Source organism: Onychomys torridus, chromosome 3 (assembly GCF_903995425.1).
Source record: "Onychomys torridus chromosome 3, mOncTor1.1, whole genome shotgun sequence".
Classification (NCBI taxonomy): domain Eukaryota; kingdom Metazoa; phylum Chordata; class Mammalia; order Rodentia; family Cricetidae; genus Onychomys; species Onychomys torridus.
In genome coordinates, this window is record NC_050445.1 from 98,594,995 (window position 1) to 98,612,327 (window position 17,333).

Sequence of the window (17,333 nt, forward strand, 5' to 3'; positions counted from 1 at the left end):
GTCAGTTTTTAAAACTTTTCAGCATTTACTGAGTACTTTCTATATTCTAGACATACAGTAATACAGCAGTTAGCCTTTCAAGCCTTCACATGCCTGCAAGTGAAGCCTGCAGGACCAGCCAATTAGATGCCGATTTAGATACAAGATCTGAGTGAGGTTGTGTATTTGGCATCTGATTTCGCAAGCCAAATAACTCTTCTGGGAATTGTGTCAGTCTTTGCAGTAATCATGAGAAATGCCAGACCACAGAAACTCCATGATGAAATTGGCTGTCATACTGGGGATGAACCTCTGCCTCTCTCCCAGTCTGCCAGTGTTTGTGTTTGCTGAGCAGGAGTGAGTCTTTAGGAACTGTCTAGAATCGTTACAGCTTGTATTTGTCTCTAACCCTGTATTAGATACTTTTCTGTTGCTGTGAGGAAATAATACCAAAACAAAAGTAATTTAACACTGGAAGCAGAGAAAGTGAACAGGAAGTAGGATGGGGCTATAAACCCTCAAAGCCCACCCCTAGTGATATACTTCCTCCAGCAAGGCATAAAGGTTCTTAAGGATTCTGTAGCCCCAGCAAACAGCCCCACTGCCTGGGCACCCAGTTTTCAGACACATGCGCCTGTGCAGGACACCACAGACCACAGTGCCTGGTGCTCCTATGGTCTGCAAGGACACTTGGCAGAAAGAGATGGTTTAATGAATAATGGTAAGACTCTGTGTTCTTAGTGTTTTGCTCGTGTCTCTCATCTTGAGTATAACATGACAACTGGTGAGCCGAGTCACAGTGAGTGTGGTTCGTTAGCTGAGTGTCATATCTGTGGTGTGACTTTTCAGCACTGTGGATTCTTAAGTTTTGCTACAAATTTTTTTTTTTTTTTTTTTTTTTTTTTGAATTGAGATCTTGTTTATGAGCTGGGGCTGGCCTTGAACTTGCTCTGTAGCCAGGCTGGCCTCCAACTTACAACCCTTCTGCCTTGGCCTCCTGAGTGCTGGGGTGCAATTGCTCAACATCCTGTGGCCTTCCAGACGACTTTGAGTCTTCCCATCCCAGGTGAATCTGAAGACCGGTGTTCCTCCCGACAGCAATAATGAGACCTGCACAGCGGGCGCTGGTTCTCTCCTGGTGGAATTTGGTATTCTGAGCCGGCTGCTGGGGGATTCCACTTTTGAGTGGGTTGCCAGACGAGCTGTGAAAGCCCTCTGGAACCTTCGGAGCAACAATACAGGATTGCTAGGTGAGGTTCACCTTGTGCCGTCAGTCGGTCTGTATAAGCTTTGGTCCCCTTTCCTTCTTCCTCTGGACCCTGCACTTCAGCAGCCATTGGTGCTGCATGGGTCCAGTTTCTCCACGTGACCTTTGCTCGGTGTGAAGTTTTAGGGTTCGATGGAAGATGATAATGTTCAGCTGTTAGGACCCCCTCGGTTTGGATTCCTTGGTATAGTTCATCAAAAATTATGGCCAATAGAAATGCTATAAAAAGAACTGTCTCAGAGGCAAACTTATTGCTTCAATATAGGGTTCTAAAAATACAGGAATTTAGCATTTCTAGTAGAGAGGCTTTCTTCTTTAAAAAAGGGAAAAATCTAGGTGAAAGCCTAGTTGAGACATATATTAGATTTTTTTCACCCTTGAGAGTATTTAGTCAAAATATTTAAGAATTATTATGGAAAGGTTTAAGCTTTGGTAGTACACATAACAACGAATAATATCCTTTATGTATTCACATGACATTTGTCTGTAGTAACTACCCATATTTGCTAACTCACAATGTTGTTTTAAATTTTTTTTTTTTTTTTTTAATTTTTTAAGACAGGGTTTCTCTGTGTAGCTTTGCACCTTTCCTGGAACTTGCTTTGGAGACTAGGCTGGCCTCGAACTCACAGAGATCCGCCTGCCTCTGCCTCCTGAGTGCTGGGATTAAAGGCATGCGCCACCACTACCCAGCTGGGTTTTTAACATCATAAAATTGTCTTATTGGGACTTATTTTCTTTTTGACATCTGGAAATCACTTGGTTGTTTTGGAAGCATATTGGATCATTTATAAAAATAATTAAGTAAATTTTGTCTCCTGAAGTTTATGTACAAACTTTATACATTGACTATCAACAGTAGAAATAAAGTCACGCAGGCTGACTGTGGTGACACACACCTGTACATGTAGCACTCTGGAGGCTGAATGAAGCAGGAGTTAAGGGAGTTTGAGGCCAGCCTGGGCTGCATAGTGAGACCTTGTCTCAGCATGGTTGGCCACTTAGCTTTCTGTAGGCCCTGCTAGTCTTCCATGTGTAACTTTTGTGACTCTCCAGTTATAACACAGTACTAAGAAACAAAGTTTTCATGCTGTATGCGTTTGGCAAATCATTCTGATGTTTCCAAATCCTTGCCTTGCTTTCATAGTCACCAGTTTTAAAAGCTACACATTGTTTTGTTTTTCCTTTTTTGATAAAATTTTTGCTGTGTAGCATCTATTGGCTTCCACTTTCTGTGCAGCCTATGATGATGTCAAACTCCTCATCCTTCACACCTGTGCACTACCATACCTGGCTATTTTTTTGTGGTGTTAGAACTCAGGTCCTTGCATGTATTAGGCAGCTACGCCACCCTATATTCCCAGCTCTGACCTTTTGTTTTTAGAGTGCTTACAAAAACAAGGAATGAGAATATGAAGTAAAAGGCTGTGAATACTCCTTTGGGTATTGAAATGCATTACCATTCTGTGAAAGCAAAATATCAAGCCTATTTTTTTTCCATTAAATGTTTATTCCCATTTTCATTTTTCATTTTCATATTGAATATTACATGCATGCACACGTGCACACACACCTGAGTGCTATAGAATGATCTGTTTTCCAACTTACTGATAGGACTAATCAAAAAATTGAAACTCACCTGTCCGTTCCTCATATCTGCCAGGGATAAGGATGCTGAGAAGCAGTAGGACAGGAGTAGGAAGCCCTTATCCCCACCCCGCCCACCATGCTTGAGACCTGAAGTACTTGTTTGTTTGTTTCCACAGGCAATGTTGTGAACATCCAGACAGGCCACTGGGTTGGAAAGCAGAGTGGCTTGGGTGCTGGCCTGGATTCCTTCTATGAATACCTCTTGAAATCTTACATTCTTTTTGGAGAAAAAGAAGACCTAGAGATGTTTAATGCCGCATATCAGAGCATCCAGAGCTACCTGCGAAGAGGGTGTGTGTCTGTGATGTCATTTCTACTGCTATACAGTGTTCAGTTCCTGCCCTGCTCTGCTTTCGTTTTTATTTATTTATTTATTTTAATACTATGTATTTATTGGTTTTGGAGAGCGGTGTGTATGCCATGGCGTACATGTGGAGGTCAGAGGGACAATTTACAGGAATTGGTTCTTTACCATGTTAGCCCAGGGATGGAATCTGGGTTTTCAGCCTTGATGACAAGCATCTTTATTCCCCAAACCTTCTTACTGTCTTCTTTCAATTTAAAAATTTTGTGGGTGGAGTGTCTCTGGATAGCCCTGTCTGGCCTGGTACTCATGTGGACTCGAATTTACAGTACTTCTCTGCTGCTTCTTCCCAAGTGTGGGATCACAGCTGTGTTCCACCACACAGCAAGGGTCCTATTCTTACTCTTTAGCTGCCATGGCCTGCCGGTGATTCACATCACTTCTTGCAGTAGCCTCCTGTGTGCTGGGATTACAGTTGTGAGCTACCCTGCAGGCTCCATTTTCCTTAATATAAACTTCCAGGGTCTGTTTGTGTTCTTACTTACCATCTCTATTAATTGATTGTTAGTCATTTGGGAGTTGGACCTTGTGTAGCATAGTATCTCCAAACTTGGTAGCTTAAAATATCTCTCAGTTCCTAAGGGCCAGAGATCTGGAAACTCTGCTGAGTCATTGATTTTGGTTCAGGATCTCATATGAAGTACTCTTAACCCCTGAAACATTTCTCTAGCCCCAGAATTATTCTTTCTAAGTATGAAATAATGGATAGTTATCCCGACTCCTACCCCTGCTCAGAGTCTGTTTAAAATGCCGTTTGCTATTTTTTTCAGTACATTCAGAATGTCCATAGAGACTGTGGCTGTGGAAAAGCTGTGCAAAGCTACAGAGGCTTCTGCCTCGGCCCCAGCTCTCCCTTCCCCAGGCGTTTCTCTATACATGTGTATACTAAATGACCAATGCAAGGGATAGCTACTGAGCTGCTGGTTTCACGAGCTTTTGACTTCATTTCTGTAACAGCTGTTATAGGACCCATTGTTGTGAGAGCTTTGGGAGCTGGAGAGATGGCTCAGAGACTAAGAAAAGTCTCGCTTTTGTAGAGGACCTAAGTTTGGCTCCCAGACCCCATATGTGGTGGCTCACAGCCTCTAACTCCAGCTCCAGGGCATTTGATGTCTTCTTCTGACCTCTTTGGGCACCCACACGCACAGGATTGAGCATACATGCAGACACTCACAAATGCACAAACAAAAAAATTGAAGTCTTGCGAAATAATAATAACAACACTTCCGCAGCTGTCCCTTTTGCTTTCCTTTGTTTCCTTTTCCTGGGTGTGGGTGCTGAGTGTAGCTGCTGCCACACTCTTTTGGTTGTTTGGCCAGACAACCCTTATAACCGCAAATGCGGATTGCTGCACAGTTTGAATGCCATTGTTCTGGAGAGACTGTGCTAACTAATTTCCTTGTATTGCAGTTTTACTTTTTTTTTTTTTTTTCTGAAGTGTGCTCTTCTTTGCTTTCTGAGATTTGTTATCCTCCTGCCTCAGCTCCTGCGTGTGATTATAGTCATTCACTACTATGCTGGGTTTATTTTAGCTTTACAAAATACTGAACTAAATTGAGGAGAAAGCTCTCAGAGTCCTGCCTTGATGCATCCTCTCAGGCCTTTTTTAAAAATAGGATAGTGTTCTTTATGTACCAGAGAAGAGACTCCAAAGAGAATAAAATATGCTTCCCCGCTTGGGTCAAGGCCAGCACAGACCAATTCTGTTACATGCCAGTGTTCTGAAACTCAAATGTCAAAGTGCTTTCTGTAAAGTGGAGGCTTGATATTTCACAAAGACTACATTTAAAACTAGGTTCTTGTGTGGGTACCTACAGGCAGTCTTACTGCCAAAGGTTTAAGGAAGGAGTTGGGAAAAAGTGAACATTGATTTTGCTTCAATGAAACACTGGGAAATAAACTGGCAGAGGCACAGAGCTGGAACTCTGTCTGCACGCCTCCTTTTCACCTTGCCTTGTACTCTTTGGATCCACAGCCGGGAAGCCTGCAATGAAGGAGAAGGTGACCCACCACTCTATGTCAATGTGAACATGTTCAGTGGGCAGCTCATGAACACCTGGATTGACTCTCTGCAAGCTTTCTTCCCTGGACTGCAAGTATGGTGTACTCACTTGTTGAGGAGGCCTGGGGGGAGGGGGCCTAGTGGCTAAGAGCGCTTGCTGGAAGAGCCTGTGTTTGAATCTTCAGCACTTACCTAAAAGCCAGTGGTGGCTGCACGCTCCTATAATCCCAGTGTTGGGGGTGGGGGTGGACAGCACACAGAGATGAGAGGTTCACTGTGGGGAGTGGGGGAGGCTTGCTGGTTTCTAGCCTAGCTCCCGGGAATAAGGTTGAGAGTAATAGAGCAGATGTTCTGCTTTGGCCTCTAAGTGTATAGCATGAGCAAGTATACATGTGTATGTACACTACAGATGCGCGCGCATGCACATACACACACACACACACACATTTATTAAGAATAAGCCTTTATTGGGAAATCCCCCTCCCCCTTTTTATCCTGAGCATTCTCTGACTCCTTTGGATTTGGGGGTTTAATAGTATATCTTGATCCTCCTGTGAATCAGTTCCTAGACTTGCAAATCTGCCTGTGATTTAGAGAATTTGCCTGTGCTGTCTCCGTAGGTTCTGATAGGGGATGTGGAAGATGCCATCTGCCTCCACGCCTTCTACTATGCCATATGGAAGCGGTACGGGGCCCTCCCTGAGCGCTATAATTGGCAGCTCCAGGCCCCTGATGTTCTCTTCTATCCGCTGAGACCAGAGTTGGTGGAGTCCACATACCTCCTCTACCAGGTAATGAATGGGCTTACTGAGCAGTGATGGGATACACTTGCTGCCTGTTTCTGTTTTGCTAGAGGTCACTTCTCTTGAGTCTGTAAGGTGGAGAAAGTGTTTGCAGCCAAATATGCTTTTAACCTCACATTTTATAAAAATTCCTGGCTTTACTATGGGCTTATTTTCTTTGAATATTCAAGGAAAGATTTTATCTTTCAGTTTTCCAGATTTGTTTGGCCAAAGAACCCTTGGGGGGCGGGTGTGATTTTTTTTTTTTTTTTTCCAGTTCTCTGGTTTATATAAAAGTATTGACACAAAAAGTTTTTTTTTGTGTGTATATGTTTTTAAAAGGTGGATTTTTTGTGTGTATGCAATTACTGTAGTAACAGAGGAAATGTTACTATCAAATGTCTCCTTGACAGCTGAAGCCTGGTACACAAACTTTTTCACATGCTCCATGTACATACACTTCCCAGGAAGCTGGCTCTGCTGAGCTTAGTAGGTATGAGACAGGAAACTGCAGTGTGCAAGGACCCCCATTCCATGAGATTCTGATAGTAGGATTCTTTCTATGCTTCAGATTTATTTAAAGAAATTTATACTGAACTACAAGTCACTGCTTCTAGTTTGAAAAAATAGTATGTGTGTGTGTGGGGAGGGTGCTCTGTGAAACTGATGTTAGTACTCATATCTCAAGAGATCTCACAAGGTTTTGAGACTGTCTTGATCTCAGACGTGGTTTCTCTGAACTTTGCATAAAGTGAGGCCCGCATGCTCTGAGGACATAGCCCTCCCCTCCTCCGCTGCTGAAGGGCTTATCAGTAACTTAGTCCTATTGCCTGTAGCTTTAATGCCTCTTTCTTATTGTCAGCTCATCCTCGTCCACCATGTACATAGAATCCAGAGGAATCTTCACTTACAGGTTTCTCCTCTAAGGCTATCCCAGGCTCTTAACCTAGAGGCAGCCAACATGCTTCTCTTTCCTCTTGTTGCTGTAGGTTGGCAGTAGGCAGGAATTAGAAGTTCTGGGGTAAAAGTCTCATCTTCCCAGGGAATCTTCTCCCATAATCAGAGAGCATGTGACGGAGGAGTAAGGACCTGAGCTCTGATTTCCTGGATGATTACGGAAAGCGTTCAGGTCTCATTAGAGCCTAGAGGACTGCCATTACCTTCACTGTGCCTCACAATGCAGCAACTGGAATGACACAGAGTCCTCTTACCTTGTCTTTACATCTTAAGTTTCTAGGGAGTTCTGAGGCAAGATGGAAGGATTTGTTCTCTGATAAGTACTTGAAGGGTGGGCATTATTTCTTGTCTGACCATAGTAGGCATCAATAGAGCCCAAGTAGTGCTCTACCCTTGCGCAGATTTCCTGACCCTGAGTACAGTTAAACCCATCACAGGTATTTGTGGACCGAATGCCTTAGTCAGAAGAGGTGAGTCTGGCCCTGTTCCTTCCTTTAGCTGGGGACCCGACTCCTCAGGGAAGCCCTGTAGTCATTATGATGTGTGTTGATGTGGTCTCTTCCAAGCCCGTCTTCACCACGTTCTCATGTCTTCTGTCTAGGCAACCAAGAATCCCTTCTACCTCCATGTAGGAATGGACATTCTGCAGAGTCTGGAAAAATACACAAAAGTCAAGTCAGTTTTCTAAACTCCTTTTTATTGTTTGAATGCTTGTGATTGACTGAGTGTTGTTCTGGAGAAATGCTATTTAAAAAAATTAAATTTAGTTATGTGTATTGTATTTAAATTTTTTATTTATATATTTTATGTGTATGAATGTTTTATCTGCTTATATGTCTGTACCATGTGTGTCCTTGGAGGCCAGAGAGGGCATTGGATCCCCTGTGACTGGGTTACAGATGCTTGTGGGTTTCCATGTGAGTGCTGGGAATTGAACTTGGGTCCTCTGGAAGAGCAGCTAGTACTCTTTACCCCCCCCCCCCCCAGTTTTTTATTTTTTGTTTGTTTTTTAATATTTTAATTATGTCTGTGAGTGTGTGTCTGTGTGGAGAGTTGAAATTGGTTATGAGCTGCCCATTGTGGGCACTGGGAACCAAACTGAGGTCCTCAGCTAGAGCACTGCATGCTCCTAACTGTTGAGCTGTCTCTAGTCCCTTAGTTATTTTTTAAAATTATGTTTATTGAGAGAGAGAGAGAGAGAGAGAGAGAGAGAGAGAGAGAGAGAGAGAGAGAGAACACGAATGTGTGGGAGGAGGGTTGCCACATGCATGCCCCAGTGTAGGAGTGCAGGTCAGAGGACAACCTGCAGGACTCTTTCCTCTCCCTACACTGAGTGGGTCCTGGGGACTGAACTCAGTGTGTCAGGTTTGATGGCCAGGGAGTCATCTCTCTAGCCAGGAAATATTTGCATTCTAAATGTGGTAGTACAGATTATTAATGTTAGTTTGATAGAGAAATAATTTGATCCTGTAGAATGTCTGTGTTATAATGGAAATCACATTTTTTATGCCACCTCCTACTTTTGTGTAAGATTTTAGTAAATTGTTTTCTTTTTGAGTTTATTTTTATGCCAGTAATTCATTAAAGTACTTAATTAGAACATACTGAAAGTGGAAGGTTCTTGTGATTTATACCTATAGGTCACCATGGTAAACACTGAAGTGCCCATGCTTAGTATCTTTTCAGTTTGTTTATGTTATATTTATGCATATGTTGTATGTGTAAATATACATACACATATATAAAAACATACTTGTGGTTTTTAGCCTGCTTTTTTTTTTTTGTATATTTGCCAGAGGTATATAATAGAAAATACTGTCTTAGGATATGCCAATAATAATTCATTTCTACAAATATTGGAATGAACAATTTAAATCAGTCCTTCTAAATTTATTCTTAGTCATTTTCATGGTGCAGTGTTTGGCTTTTGGTAAATACCCTTCACTGTCCTCCATCCCCAATTTGGAGCTAACCTGATAGATAAGAAGCAATCCAAGATGCTTTAAAGTAAATTTGCAAACTGTTCATGCTAAAAAAAAAAAGAAAAGGAACAGCCCCTCAACCTAGCATATTTATTTTTTACGTTGTGTTGGAGAAGTAGGTTGATTCTCTTGATAATAGAATACTCTAGTAGGTAATGAGCAGAAGGGAAAGATCCTGAAGCAGGTCTAACTGGACTTTTTTTTTTTTTTTTTGTAGATGTGGGTATGCCACTCTGCATCACGTCATAGACAAGTCTAAAGAGGACCGGATGGAGAGCTTCTTTCTCAGTGAGACCTGTAAATACTTGTATCTGGTATGTGTGTTGCAAGATAGTGCTGCAGAGAGCAAACATTGATGCAGGCTTCTGTCAGACAAATATTTGCTAGTCACTGCTCTGTGCTGGGGAATAATGTACATTCCCAGAGTTAGAAGCCTGGTCAAGACAAAAGAATGGTGTTGTCTTCCTCCCTGGTTGTCAGCCTCCTAGAGACAGAAATGAGCTCATGGTTATGGACTGTGGGAAGTGCAGGGAAGGACGAGTAGAAAATCAGCTTGATCGTGGTGTCTGGAGGCTTCTGTAAAGAGGAAAGCAGGTGTTTTGTTTTTTGTTTTTGTTTTCCTTTTTATTTCCCCTGGGGTATTGGACATTGAACTCAGAGCCTTGTGCAAGCCAGCCAGGTATTTTACCACTGAGCTACAGTCCCAGTCTGGGAGTGGTGTTCACAGCTCTTGACATGTGGTGTTGGCTCAGACCTACAGCAGAGCTGCCTCCTGGCCCCATGCATATCTTCAGGCATGCCTTTGTTTATGTGGGGAGGGGAGAATTTCTGGACCTGATGGAGACCTTGATATTATGTAGTTAATCTTCCTTCTACTCTTTTGGGAACTACAGCTTACACTGAGAGGTCAGCTAATTTGGCTGAGGTCTTGGGGTGACCACATAGCTGAATGAGCCGTGTCCAGTGCTCTTTCAGCTTCATATTCCGTCACAGACATGTGTAGTGCCTGTGTACTTGTGTGGATAGCCTCTCTTCTGTTGTGGCTACATACAAACAACACTTGACAGGCCCAGAGTGTTTGGGGGAGGTGGCAGCAGCAGTAACAATAACTGTGTCCCATAGTTCACTGGGCCTCAGACCTAGCTAGGTGGAAATGATCTGGGGCCCTTGTGAAGACTTCTTTCAATCACTGAGAAGAAGGAGCTTGAGAATTTATTATTGACAAAAGCCTGCACTGATAATGTGCAGAGCCAAGCTTTGGATAAGGTGATGGGTGAAGTCTATGTTCTTCCCTCCAGCATCTCCACTTACGGCCTGGGGGTAGATGAGGCAGAGGGTAGTTAGTTCTAGGATTCAGGTGTGAAGACTCCAGGGAGAGGTGTGAAAATTATCTGGGGAGCCCTTATAGACTGCCTGTGCTTGGGTTCTGGCCCTGGGGTTTCTGGTAATCAGGTTCTCCATAGGGAGTGAGGACTGGGGCACATCCAGGCATCCAAGTTTAAACACTTAACTGCATCCCTGAGCTTGGAATCCTAGCTGTTAGCTAATGCCTCTTAATCCCGTTCTGTTCCCCAGAAGCTCAGATCCTTTGCTGTGAGTTAGTTCAAAAGTTCTTCAGTCACCAGGTATATATAGGTTTGTTCTTAAAGGTGGTGCTGGGGATTAACCCCAGGGCTGGGTGTGCTTTGTAAGAACTAGAGCCATATCCTAGCTCCATTTCTCTCCTCTCTTCTCCCTCCCCTGCCCTCTCTGCCCCCCAACCCCCTTCTTTCTGTCATGGCTGTCCTGGAACTCACTATGTAGACCAGGCTTGCCTCAGACTCATAGAGATCTACCCCCCTATGCCTCCCTAAAGCGCAGATTAAACCTATGTGACATCATGCCTGGCCAGTCCCAGTTTTCTTATTGCTTCTTTTTCTCTGTGTCTAGCTGTTTGATGAAGAGAATCCAGTACACAAATCTGGAACCAGATACATGTTTACAACAGAGGGCCACATCATATCTGTGGACAAACGCCTTCGAGAATTGCCTTGGAAGGAGTTCTTCTCAGAAGATGGAGAGCGGGACCAAGAGGAGAAGTTTGTGCACAGACCTAAGTCTCAGGAGCTCAAAATCATTAACTCCAGTTCTAATGTGAGTTGCACTTTCCACTGCATGTGGAAAAAGAAAATCAACTCCTTTGGCATTCAGAATTCTGACATGAAATAGATGACACACTCAGATTGTGTAATTGGACAAGAATCCATAAAGGGACCGTTTACACAGGTGGTACTAGGATGTCGAGAAACTGGGACCAGCGGTACAGGCATCAGCCCTGGCCGCAGGGGCAGCTGGAGAGCCATCCCTCCCCCATCTCTTCATCTGATGTCTGTGGAGTGGGCTATTGTAACTGTATTTTGATGCAAGGTCTCAGTTTCTGTTGTAGCACAAGCTGGCTTTGGACTGCAGTGGAGGCTGGCCTTGAACCTCTGGTTCTCCTCCCTTTAATTCCCGGTGCTAGAATTACAGATGTGTGTCACTGTGCCTGACTCTTCCTGATCTCTTCCTGGTGTGCCTCCTTGGCTGCTTCCACCAGAAGCCAGAGGGCAAGGAATAGTGTTGCTGTAGTCCATCTGAACACACTCCTTTGGGCCAGACCATTGGCAGAGGGTGAGGAGAGGGTCCACAGGGAAGACTGCCTACCACCCACCAGTAGGGCAGGGAAAGCAGTCACTCTTTTTTTGTTTGTTCGTTTGTTTTTTGAGACAGGGTCTCTCTGTGTAGCTTTGGGGTCTGTCCTGGAACTCACTCTGTAGACTAGGCTGGCATCAAACTCACAGAGATCCACTTGCCTCTGTCTCCCGAGTGCTGGGATTAAAGGCTTGCGCCACCACCGCCTGGCTTGCAGTCACTCTTTTTTAAATCATCTTTTTGTTATTGTTTTGTGTTTTGAGACAGGATCTCATGTAGCCTTGACTGGCTTCAAACTTGCTGCATAGTTGGGTTGGGTCATTTGTTCAGGGACATTGGCAGTGTCTGGAGTCATTTTTTTGGTACAACCGGAGGCTGGACACTGTTGCTGGTGCCTTAGGTGGGAAAGGCCAGGGGTGCTGTTCCGTTCACTCCCCACTAAAGCACAGATGCCTCTGTCTCAGCATGTCACTTCATGGATTCAAGTTTCCTGGGTTTCTCGTTCAAATCTCACGTCTCCCTCATTTTTGTCTTTCCAGTGCAATCGTGTCCCTGATGAGAGGAGATACTCTCTGCCCTTAAAGAGCATCTACATGCGCCAGATCGACCAGATGGTTGGCTTGATTTGATCTGCTTGCCTCAGTGTGGCCAGACCTTAAACCAAACCCAAGCATACCAAAATCCCCTCTGAGATGGAAGGGCGGAGTCTGTGCATCTGTGACGCTGTAGAAGTTGCTGTCCAATTCTTACCTCTGGGTGATTCTTGCACTTAAGTGTTTCCCTTCTCTTTAATAAAATACCCTATTTTTTCTGAAGGATAATTAGAAATGGGAAGCTACGTGGGAGCTTCTTATGATATGCTGATGTTCTTAAGCACAATGGATTCGGCCTTGTTGGATTGTTCTTCCCAACTCCACACACAGAATGCCAGTCTCCTCGCTTTGCTTCCACTTGCTGTGCTGAAGTATTGCTACCTCTTTGCTAGAGGATCAGGAATGCAATTCCTGTGCAAAGTTCCTGAGGTTTACTTGGCATCATGACTTACTGCAGTGAAAGTATCATCCTCTCTGTCTTAGGGGGTCGTCATGCTGTCCCCAGAATAGCCAGCCGTGACTCTGGATCACATGGGGAAATTCACTTGGTGTATTTATATTCTAAAGCGGTTCGGCCTTACTTGTCTCCGTGCCGAGGTCCAGCCAGAAATCTGACAGGCAGCCTCTGAAGTTAGGTTGGGACCTACGAGTTAACTAACAGATCTTTTGAGCTGTAATTTGCATTTATTCTCAACATCAACTTACCTGAAGAACTCCTATGGTTCCAGAACCAGGTGCCTTCTAGGGAGAGGAAAACCTGAGGATTGTGTGAGCTTCCATCTCTCGTGTTCCATGACCAAGGATACTCAATGCTGACCATCTTTGGGTTAGACTTCTGTTCTTGTTGGCTTATGTGTAGTGCCAATTAGCTAATCAGGGACAAAGAAATGATCAGATGACTTTCTGACATCCTTGAGCCATTTCTCTGTGATACAGGCTTTAGATTAGTGCCTTAGGGGTTTTGTTTGGGCCATTGGCTGTCACAGCCACTGGAGGCTCTAGACAGCTTGTTTTGTATTGCCATATGATGGGACCAATAAAGAGCAGGGTGGGTATGAGGAAGATTCTGGAAATCAGTTTGCCAACCTTTGCCTTTTGAACCTGTGATTTCAGCCAGGCATGAAGGAGGAAATTAAGAGAAGATGCTCTTTGTTGTTTCTTTTGCTGAAATAGAAAGCTTGCTGAATTTACACAGACTGTTCTTAAAAAGCAGAGCTGGGCCTGGCCCCCGCCTGACTTCCTTGCATTGTGACATGTTGGAAAGGCATCCTGGGCAAAGGGTAGGAAATCTATGAGAAAGCTGGTCCAGCCTCATGTATCTTTGTCTTCCCTGTGTACTGTTTATACACTTAAAATTAGTTCATTCCAGTCTCCTATAGGCAGGAAAAAGCCTCTGAACCATTTGATTTTAGTCAAAAGGGAGAAACTGTATTCTTTCTTCAAAATGTTACTGTTTTGAAAATAGATATGCCATTCAGTTCCTTGGCATTTTTAGAGTAGGGGTTTCAGTAGTGAATGTGTCACCTTTTAAACACTCACTATGCAATTGGTTTTATTTATTTGTTAAGAATATTATTCCTTCTGTTGTTTTCTTTTGATTTCACAAGCATTGTTCTGTGTATCAGCAGTGTCTCATCTACTATATAGAAAGCTTTCTTTGAGAAAATGATCTATTTTATGTGTTTGTTAATTTAGTAAAAGTTAAACATTCATGCACAGGCGTGTGTGTACATAGGCGTGTGTGTGTGTGTGTGTGTGTGTGTGTGTGTGTGTGTGTGTGTGTGTGTACCCTTTTTACCTTTGCTCCTTTTACCTTTGGATGGCTGTGAATGACCCACTAGGGACAATGAAGACCTATTGGGGAGGAAGTGTGTTCTGCATGCTTCTGTCCTTTACCGTCTTCCCCATTTCTCTGTCTGGTTCTGTGACAACAGTAGTGTAGTGTGTGTCAACACCTCACAGTCTTCTCTCACTTGGGCTCCTCACCTATCCCTCTTGAGCTGGCCTGGGTTATTTCTTCTCCCTGTGCTCTTGGAATAGTGATCTGTGTCTGGAAGTAAGTACCATGGTGCCTTGAGTGCTATCAGTGTGTCTCAGGGGTACAGGCAGATATGCAATGTAGTTTATCGAGTCTCAAACCCTCTTGACTTTTGGGTACTGGACTTTTCACCTGCTGAAAAGGCTGGGGGTTAAGATAACACCTATAAATCCTAGTTATTGAACTTCTAGACTGCTCAGGCCAAAGTCAGTGATTTGTGGGGCCAGATGAAGAACACTGTCTGGTGCCACTCATATAAAGAATATTATTTGAGTCAATTTTGAAGCTGACTTGCTTGCTTTCTGAAAAATCAGAATGTCAGCAATTGCAATGTATATCTTACAGTATGTTTGCTGTTACTTCTAGTCTGTGTGCTGACATAGGGGTAGAAATTCTCTAATTCACTGCTTTGTTTGAGGAATAACCGGAATGTGAACAGATAGCATCACAGATGTTTGCAGCATCTGTAGAGCTGGACCATGCTTGTGTTCCCAGGAGTGGCCAGTGTCTCGTGTCCAGTTTGGCACGTATGTTTGAAGTGTAGCAGGCTACCTTATTGTTAGATGTGGTGGAGCCCAGTTCTCTTACAACCAACAGGCTTGCCTTAGCTACTCTAATCATTGTGACAGAATCACTCCATTCTCTTGGAAGAGGGGGTGACAAAGGAGTGCTTGGTGGCTCTGATTGCTTTGGCTGTTGTGAAAAGCAGGTTTGTTTTCCAAAGCCTCCCTTCAGTTTCTTCCTGATCTGCCAGAGCTCATTTTCTATAACTGAGTTTCTAGTTCCAGTGATGTGTGGGCTTTTCTTGTCTTGGATTGCAGCCTCTGCACATAATGTCCAAATAGTTTTCTGTGTGTTAAAGGGAAAACACATGAGGATAGTACCTGCCCAGGTGAATGTCCATATTTTACTGGTCTGATTAACTGCAGTTGTCTCCATCCCATCTTCCCTTTCCGTTCCCCCCTGTGGAAGAAAAACATCCCTCTTCTCACTTAGCTCAGTGAACGAGTGCCTGCTGGAGTTCTTCTCTTTGGATCTTGTAGACTCTCCATCAGACATCCCTTTCCTTCAGGGCTCTGAGGTCTTCTTCTCTTGACACGCACACATTCAGTGCTGGTCAGAGGCTAGGCCTGAGTGATCACCTCAGTCACAGAGTGGCTGAGCAGGGACTTGAGGAGGAGGCGCTGGTCTTTGCTTTTCTGTTCCAGCTGTCCAGTGCCCACTCCAGTGCCTCTTCCCTACGGGGCAGGGACTCCTTGTGAATTGCAGAAGGTGATGTCTGTGGGCCATGTGGCCCCAATTCAGCAGGGCTCAGGGTTATGGTCCCTCTTGAATTTGGATGTGGATCTCCTAAAGACGTCTAGTACCTGTGAAACCCTGCTTCACTACTTTCCTCTTTCTGAGAGGCAGACAAATAATATTTTTAAGGTATTTTGTTTTAGTGTTAAATAGCAAACCACAAGCTGCATTTTTATTTATTACATACACAAAAAGTAAATTTGTTTTTACAAAACAAAAAAAATCTCGAGTTGGAAACTCTGGGATAACATACTGAGATGCACAAATGCTTCTCTGTCTCTGTGATGTGCAATATGCTTGGTGACCATAGATGATATTTCATGTTTAATCTGTAAATAAGAAATGTATTTAAATTAAATGGGAGATTTTTGTAAAAGGACCAAATGTTCTTTTATAAATGTACTAAGGAATATCTTGCTCTTTGAAATTTATTAGGATTTTTATGAATAATTTTTATTAAAAGATTCTTTTTTTTGAGTTGTCACTGTGTTTCTCCTTTGAATACTTGGAAATATTCTTTTATGCAGGAAGGGGGTGGGACTCATTTAGAGAAATCCTGAGTTTTAATGACTAAACACTGTAGTGTTTGTTTTGTTTTTCTTAAGAGCTTAGCTTCTTTGTGAGATTTCTCTCCAGTCATCTGTCACAGCTTTATGTTTGCATAATGTCCTGCACTTGTGGATAAGACCCTTTCACGTGTCCCATTGCTCCCCTCTTACTGTGTTCTCCAATGGTTCCTTCCCCATCTTGTTACTAGTTACCTGGTTCTCTGTTGCCCTAAGCAAGGCACCTCATATCTTCCTCGGTGGTTAAGATGGGGTAGTGGTGCTGAGCAACCCTGTAATCTTCACTCTGCAGAGGCTAGCCTGGGCTGCCTGTCTTTACAAACAGAACAGGGTCACCTTGCTGGTGATGTAGGGAACGCTGTCCTCAGGAAACCGGAAGAGGTGGTAGAGGTCCGCCCTCCCTCCCTGCACTGCTTTCTCGGGTTCCTGCTGGTAAAGTTAGCAGAGCCTGTGGTGGCATTTCAGTGTTCCATCTTCGGGCCATAGGCAATTCTGAAAAAACTGAGGACTGAGCAGTACCATAAGGTTCAGGAGAGAGCCCTAAGATGGGAAGCATTTGCTTTTACGAAAGAGCTCTAACTTACCCGGAGAGGTGGCTCAGCAATTAAGAGCTCTTTGGCTTTTAGGGGACTGGGGTCCATAGTACCCACACCAGGTGCCTAACAACCTCCTGTGTCTTCAGTTTTAGGGGATGAGACACCCTCTTCTGACCTCTCGGGGCACTCACACAAATGTGCACATGAACACATGCATACACACACTCACATACATACAAAATCTTTTTTTAAAGTGCTGTACCATTGTAAGGTGTTCTGGCTGTGTTTATGAAGTGCCATGGATTTGTAACCATCCTCATAAAACCACACTGCTCCAAGTTCATCAAGACAACAAATGAAAAGACATGGATATTGGCTCTGGTGTCATCCAGTTTTTTTCCAAGATTCCTTGACTCAGTTGTGAGCATACATCCTTGGCCAGCTGAGTGGTATGGAGCAGTCATTTGTGAAGACAGAGCATCAGGGTTGAGAGCCAGGGACTGTGGGTCCTAGCTTTGCACGGTCACTAGCAAGTTAAGATTATTTTTATTATTTTTAATTATGGGTACATGTATGGATCTGTGCATGAGCCTGCAGGTGCCTGTGGAGGCCAGAGGCTTCGATTCTCCCTGAAGCTGGAGTCCTTGC

General features: G+C 43.8%; 1 protein-coding gene across 1 annotated transcript in view; it reads left to right on the plus strand.

The window, feature by feature from the left end:
- Edem1 (ER degradation enhancing alpha-mannosidase like protein 1) overlaps positions 1-16,014 on the plus strand; it is a 31,050-nt gene extending 15,036 nt beyond the window's left edge. The window contains exons 5-12 of the mRNA XM_036181827.1: positions 1,046-1,229; positions 3,013-3,187; positions 5,236-5,356; positions 5,883-6,053; positions 7,603-7,676; positions 9,201-9,297; positions 10,913-11,116; positions 12,193-16,014. Coding sequence (XP_036037720.1) covers positions 1,046-1,229; positions 3,013-3,187; positions 5,236-5,356; positions 5,883-6,053; positions 7,603-7,676; positions 9,201-9,297; positions 10,913-11,116; positions 12,193-12,282 — 1,116 coding nt within the window. The 3' untranslated portion in view covers positions 12,283-16,014. The remainder of the gene's footprint in view (positions 1-1,045; positions 1,230-3,012; positions 3,188-5,235; positions 5,357-5,882; positions 6,054-7,602; positions 7,677-9,200; positions 9,298-10,912; positions 11,117-12,192) is intronic.
- The last annotated feature ends 1,319 nt before the right edge of the window (positions 16,015-17,333 follow it).